Here is a 6,092-nt window from a genome sequence, read left to right on the forward strand (position 1 = left end):
TCTTTTTCTGTAATATTGGGTAGTAACACTAAACTTAACATAGGGACTTGTTAGTAACAAATGTAATGATATAAATTTATATAAATATACATTCCAGCCCTGGCAGTAGTGTAAAACTACTCATGAAATCATGAAATCTCAGTTCCCAGATGGTCAAGTGATTACTTCCTGCAGAACTTGAACACAAGGTTCATGGTCCTGGAAGGATACTCTGAGCTTTTCCCGTGAGAGAGGGCGTATGGTGGGTAATATCCTGTAGAGAGCTGAGACAGTGATCACTCAGGATCATTTCCAGTAGAGCTTAATTCTCTCCTGAACCTGTCCGAGGATGTACCTAGCTAGTGCCCTTGTAAATGCACAGTTACTGTTGCATACATAAGGTGTCTTAGTGTGTTGGAGCACTGTCCTCTCCTGAGTAAGTTGAGTAGGGCAGGTAGACCAGCAAGGACATCCTGAGTTAGAAACCTTGGAAACCCATCAGCTTACAGAATTTCATAGTTCATGGTATCTCAGTTTTTTTGTTCCAACATCAGACATTATTCTAGGAAGCAGTGGGGTTAGCTGCAGACAGCTGTTGTCCAAACCTCAGTTCTGTCATGTTCACCACCGTGCTCCAGGGAGGAACCTTCCAGGGTGGAGATGCCTGCTCTCCCAGAGGGTGCAGCCCAGAAGAAGGGCTCTGCTTTCTGGAGCTGGCATCATGTCCTGTGGCCTCTTTCCCACTCTGGCTGTTCCATTAGCTGTGCTCCATTTCCTGTCAGCCCCTTTCTGGTTCCTGCAGGAACCTTCTATTCTGCCCTTAGCCTCCCTTGGGAAGTAAGCTAACCAGGAATGGAGAATGAACTGGTGTGAAGACGGATTCATAGGTTCCTGTTTGCGATGTTTCCTGAATGTGAGAGTGATTGCAGGCTAGGGAACTGGTTTCTCTTGCGCCCTTGCATGTGACCCTTACCCATGTTTGAGTGGTGAATCCAGCACCCATCTAACACTGTGGGATCTTTGTATTGCAGGCACTCCTTGCAGGCATGAGGAACCGGGAGAATAGCTCACCCGCCCTGGGGAACGGAGAGCAGGTAGGCAGAGGCAAGACAGCTGGCTCCACGTGGCAGGGTGAAGAGGACTCCTGCAACGACATAACCACCCCTTCCTACAAAAAGCCCCTGTACGGCATCTCTCACAAGATCATGGAGAAAAAGAACCCTCCTATGGGAGACCTGCTCAGCACCTATGACCTCTTTGAGAAGGTGAATGCCAGCAACAGCCCTTCCCCTCTGCGGTTCCTGACCGAGCCCCAGAAGCGGGATGGTGGCAGTGCCACAGCGACCACCGACAGCGAGCCCAATATCTACTTTCTGATGCAGAAGATGTTCTACATGCTCAACACCCTCACCTCCAACATGTCCCAGCTGCACAGCAAGATGGACCTGCTCTCCCTTGAGGTGAGCAGGATCAAGAAGCAGGTGAGCCCCACGGAGATGGTGGCCAAGTTCCAGCCACCCCCCGAGTACCAGCTCACAGCGGCTGAGCTCAAACAGATCGTGGATCAGAGCATGTCCGGGGGCGACCTGGCCTGCCGCCTGCTTGTGCAGCTCTTCCCGGAGCTCTTCAACGATGTGGATTTCTCCCGAGGCTGCAGTGCCTGCGGCTTTGCTACCAAGCGGAAGCTGGAGTCACTGCACCTGCAGCTCATTCGAAACTACGTGGAGGTCTACTACCCATCGGTGAAGGACACAGCCGTGTGGCAGGCCGAGTGCCTGCCACAGCTGAACGACTTCTTCAGCCGCTTCTGGGCCCAGCGGGAAATGGAGGACAGCCAGCCCCCCGGCCAGGTCTCCGGCTTCTTCGAGGCTGAGCAGGTGGATACCACCCACTTCCTGGACAACAAAGACCAGGAAGAGGTGCTGTCCCTGGACCGGAGCAGCACCATTGCGTCGGACCATGTGGTGGACACGCAGGACCTCACGGAGTTCCTGGATGAAGCCTCGTCGCCAGGCGAGTTCGCCGTCTTCCTCCTGCACCGGCTCTTCCCCGAGCTCTTCGACCACCGAAAGCTGGGCGAGCAGTATAGCTGCTACGGGGACAGCGGCAAGCAAGAGCTGGATGCGCAGCGGCTGCAGATCATCCGCAACTACACGGAGATCTACTTCCCCGACATGCAGGAGGAGGAGGCCTGGCTGCAGCAGTGCGCCCAGCGCATCAACGACGAGCTGGAAGGCCTGGGGCTGGACGCGGGCAGTGAGGGTGAGCCCCCGCGGGACGACTGCTACGACTCCTCCAGCCTGCCCGACGACATCTCCGTGGTCAAGGTGGAAGACAGCTTCGAGGGCGAGCGCCCTGGCCGGCGCTCCAAGAAGATCTGGCTGGTGCCCATTGACTTCGACAAGCTGGACATCCCGCAGCCCGACTTCGAGGTCCCGGGTGCCGACTGCCTGCTCAGCAAGGAGCAGCTGCGCAGCATCTACGAGAGCAGCCTGTCCATTGGCAACTTCGCGTCCCGCCTGCTCGTGCACCTCTTCCCCGAGCTCTTCACTCATGAGAACCTGCGCAAGCAGTACAACTGCAGCGGCTCCCTGGGCAAGAAGCAGCTGGACCCGTCCCGCATCAAGCTCATTCGCCATTACGTGCAGCTCCTCTACCCGCGGGCCAAAAACGACCGCGTCTGGACCCTGGAGTTCGTGGGCAAGCTGGACGAGCGCTGCCGGCGCCGGGACACCGAGCAGAGGCGCTCCTACCAGCAGCAGCGCAAAGTCCACGTGCCGGGCCCCGAGTGCAGGGACCTCGTGAACTTCACCAATAACCCCGAGCGGTTCCGAGAAGAGTTCGAGGGACCCCCGCTGCCTCCCGAGAGAAGCAGCAAGGACTTCTGCAAGATCCCCTTGGACGAGCTGGTGGTGCCCTCGCCCGACTTCCCGGTGCCTTCTCCTTACCTGCTGTCAGACAAGGAGGTCAGGGAGATCGTGCAGCAGAGCCTGTCCGTGGGCAACTTCGCTGCCCGCCTCCTGGTGCGCCTCTTCCCGGAACTCTTCACCGCCGAGAACCTGCGGCTGCAGTACAACCACTCGGGCGCCTGTAACAAGAAGCAGCTGGACCCCACGCGCCTGCGCCTCATCCGCCACTACGTGGAGGCCGTGTACCCGGTGGAGAAGATGGAGGAGGTGTGGCATTACGAATGTATCCCTAGCATTGATGAGCGATGCCGCCGCCCCAACAGGAAGAAATGTGACATCCTGAAGAAGGCCAAGAAAGTGGAGAAGTGAACGCCTATGGGGCTCCGGAATGAGCCATGGGCACCCCAGGGACTGAGCATTGTTTGCAAGCCCGTCTACGGATCCACAGACACGCACCTTATGGCAGTGGGGAGTGGCTTACATTTGCACAGGTGAACCCACCAGGCCACATGTGAAGAAGCCTACAGTTCGGTCTCGGGGACTCTTTCACAGCATTTCCCCGTGGCTTAGCCAGCCATAGGTGGGGAGAGCTGGGCAGTGAGCGATGGGGCCAGAGGGATGTAGGGCCTCTTCCTGGCTGTGGCTTCTCAGCCTTCATAACCTGAAATGCAAAGTCACCAACGCTTTTGTTCTCATCCCACGTTTTACATTTTCCATTTTTATAATTTCTTTTTTAATTAAAAAAATATCCTTTAAAAATTTTTATTGGGCTCTCTTGGGGCCATTTTACTTAGAGGGGAAAAATATTTGAGATGATTTTAAATATTTGAGATGTACTGTAAGATGACTTCAGATAATAGGATTTTCTTTTTTTAAAAGATTTATGAAATGTTTTTAAAGTGCCATGTTCATGCATGATGGCTGATATAGCCACAGGCCTGGCATAGACTGATCTAATTGACCTTGATCTTTACAAATGATTTTGAAAGAGTCAAGATCCCCTAGGATGGTGGTAGAGGGGGGAGAGAGAGAGAGAGTAATATCCTTCCAACCACGTCCCCATATTTTCTTCTTTGTGGTGCCAAGGAAGGGCTTCAGGGGAGTTTGGCCTGTCCATCGATGCCTTTGGTACAATGTTGTGCTCACTCCTGTAGATAAGAACACTGGATGATGATATGAATGTAGTTAGACACAGAAACTCAGTTCATAATGTTTGCATCTGAGCTGTGTCCTTCCACTGCCCCCATGCCCTCCATATGTGGATGCTGGCTTGACTCAAGTCCTTGGGAAACATAGATGTGGGTGTTTGACTTCTTATTTGAGAAAAGGCTGTCCCATTTTGGGCTCATCAGGAAATGTTTACCTTCTGTAAGTATTTGTACACAATCCAGGTCCTGGAGCTCTATGGTGATTTCCCCATTCCCCAGTGTTTGTTCTCCAGTTAGTAGCACATCCTGGTTTCTTGTGCCAGCCTGGACCTGGGGTCCTCCTGGGAATATCCGGCATTGGAAGAACACAGGTCATTGCAAACAAAGCTCCCATGGCCCTTCCCCAGGTGGACTCACCCTCTGCCCTGTTCCAGCATGTCTTGCTGTTTTATACTAGGCACATCCCTTGCACCTCTTCTCTCTCCTTTGATGATTAAGGTCACACTATTCTGGGTCAGCAGCACGTTCTCAAGCTGCACCAACCAGAAACTCGTCAGCAGGTAGAATGTTGGAAAATATTTTTCCTGCCTAACATGTGGGGGTCACATGACTAAGAATGAAAGGAAACAAGCTAGCCCAAATGGAATACATCCTACCAGAAACACAGACTATTAACTGAATAATACAGGGTAATCATAAAATCCTTGTGGAATATTACATGTGTAATAACCTAGTACTTTGCTACTTGAGCATGCAGAAGTAATAGAAACACTGAATTTTCTTCATACAGCTGCTAAGGACCCTCGTTCTGCCTGCTGTGTGGCATTTTGTGTCTTTATTTTTTTTTAATGCAATCCTAAACATCATGAAGTTTGTGACCTAACTTTAATGAATTTGCTTTTAACTGTAATTTACAGAATATTTTTGTTCAAACTGTAAACCTAAGTTAGTGACATTTAGAAATGTGTAGGAACTGAATGACTGCCTCTCTGTGTCTCACACACAGACTCACATTTGGTTTTTTTCTTAAGAAAACACTTTAAGTGAGATAAAGGGACCAACATGAAGAACACGTCCAACTATGTGCCTGGAAGGAAGGGACTTGGGAAGCAAGGAAACTCCCTATCCCCTTCATTTGGCCCTTTCTCTATGCCTTAGTCTCTCCACCACAAACATGCACGTAGACACACACATCCACACATGCACAGCCCCTACCCAAAGATGGCAGTGGCCCTCTTAACCTTCCAGCCCCTCTGGTCAGTGGTGCCATGGAATTTATTCTGGTCTCCAGGATGTATCCAAGAGGATTTCAAGCCATGTGAAAACTGCCCTGCTTTCCAGAGGGTGGAATGTGATCCTGCAACTTCAGAAGCACAATCATTAATAAATAATAATAATAAATGTTATCTACCCATGTCTAGAGATAGCAGCAGGTTCTAGGAGTTCTGAGTGTCTCATTGTAGCCTAAAGGATGTTAATTTTTTTAAAATCCTATTTTGGTTGTTTCCCTAATACCTTCCCCTGTAGGATTTTTTCCCTCCAAAACACTAGAGTCCCTTAAGGTGAAGAGAGAACACACTGGGAGCCATTTCCAGTCCCTCCATACCCTCTGTGGAACATGCTTTCAGGTCTGTCTCTGTGGTGGCCTCAGCTTTCCCTCCACACGTGTGGGTGCCACTGGGGGTGTTTTTATTGTTGTTTTGGGGTTTTTTTATGCAAAGCAATAGAGGTAGAAAATCCTTTTTTTAAAAAAATATTTGTTCCATACACTTTTAAATCCTCCTTTCCCCCATCCAAATTTGTTTCTCCCTTTTTAATCCCAAGGACTGAAGAATTAGCACAGACACATTCTGATGTTAAGTAAAATAGTAATTCACTGTAGGTTGTGTTCATCTTCTTCTGTTAGGAAGTTTTAAAAGAATGTATGAAGATAGTCTTGAATGTACTAAGTGTTCCAATCCTGCTTCGGTTCACTTTGGCTGTGTCTGTGTGACAGCAGGTGTTTGACAGGGAAAAGAGTCATGTCTAGTGTCACGGGCACTAGTGTACCCTTCCC

General features: G+C 50.4%; 1 protein-coding gene across 1 annotated transcript in view; it reads left to right on the forward strand.

The window, feature by feature from the left end:
* Positions 1-3,257, forward strand: part of BEND3 (BEN domain containing 3) — a 20,789-nt gene extending 17,532 nt beyond the window's left edge. The window contains exon 3 of the mRNA XM_006881174.1: positions 1,011-3,257. Within this exon, the coding sequence (XP_006881236.1) occupies positions 1,011-3,257 (2,247 nt within the window). The remainder of the gene's footprint in view (positions 1-1,010) is intronic.
* Positions 3,258-6,092: the final 2,835 nt, after the last annotated feature.

Source organism: Elephantulus edwardii, unplaced genomic scaffold, assembly GCF_000299155.1.
Source record: "Elephantulus edwardii isolate Elephantulus edwardi_28Jun2011 unplaced genomic scaffold, EleEdw1.0 scaffold00013, whole genome shotgun sequence".
NCBI classification, from domain to species: Eukaryota; Metazoa; Chordata; class Mammalia; order Macroscelidea; family Macroscelididae; genus Elephantulus; species Elephantulus edwardii.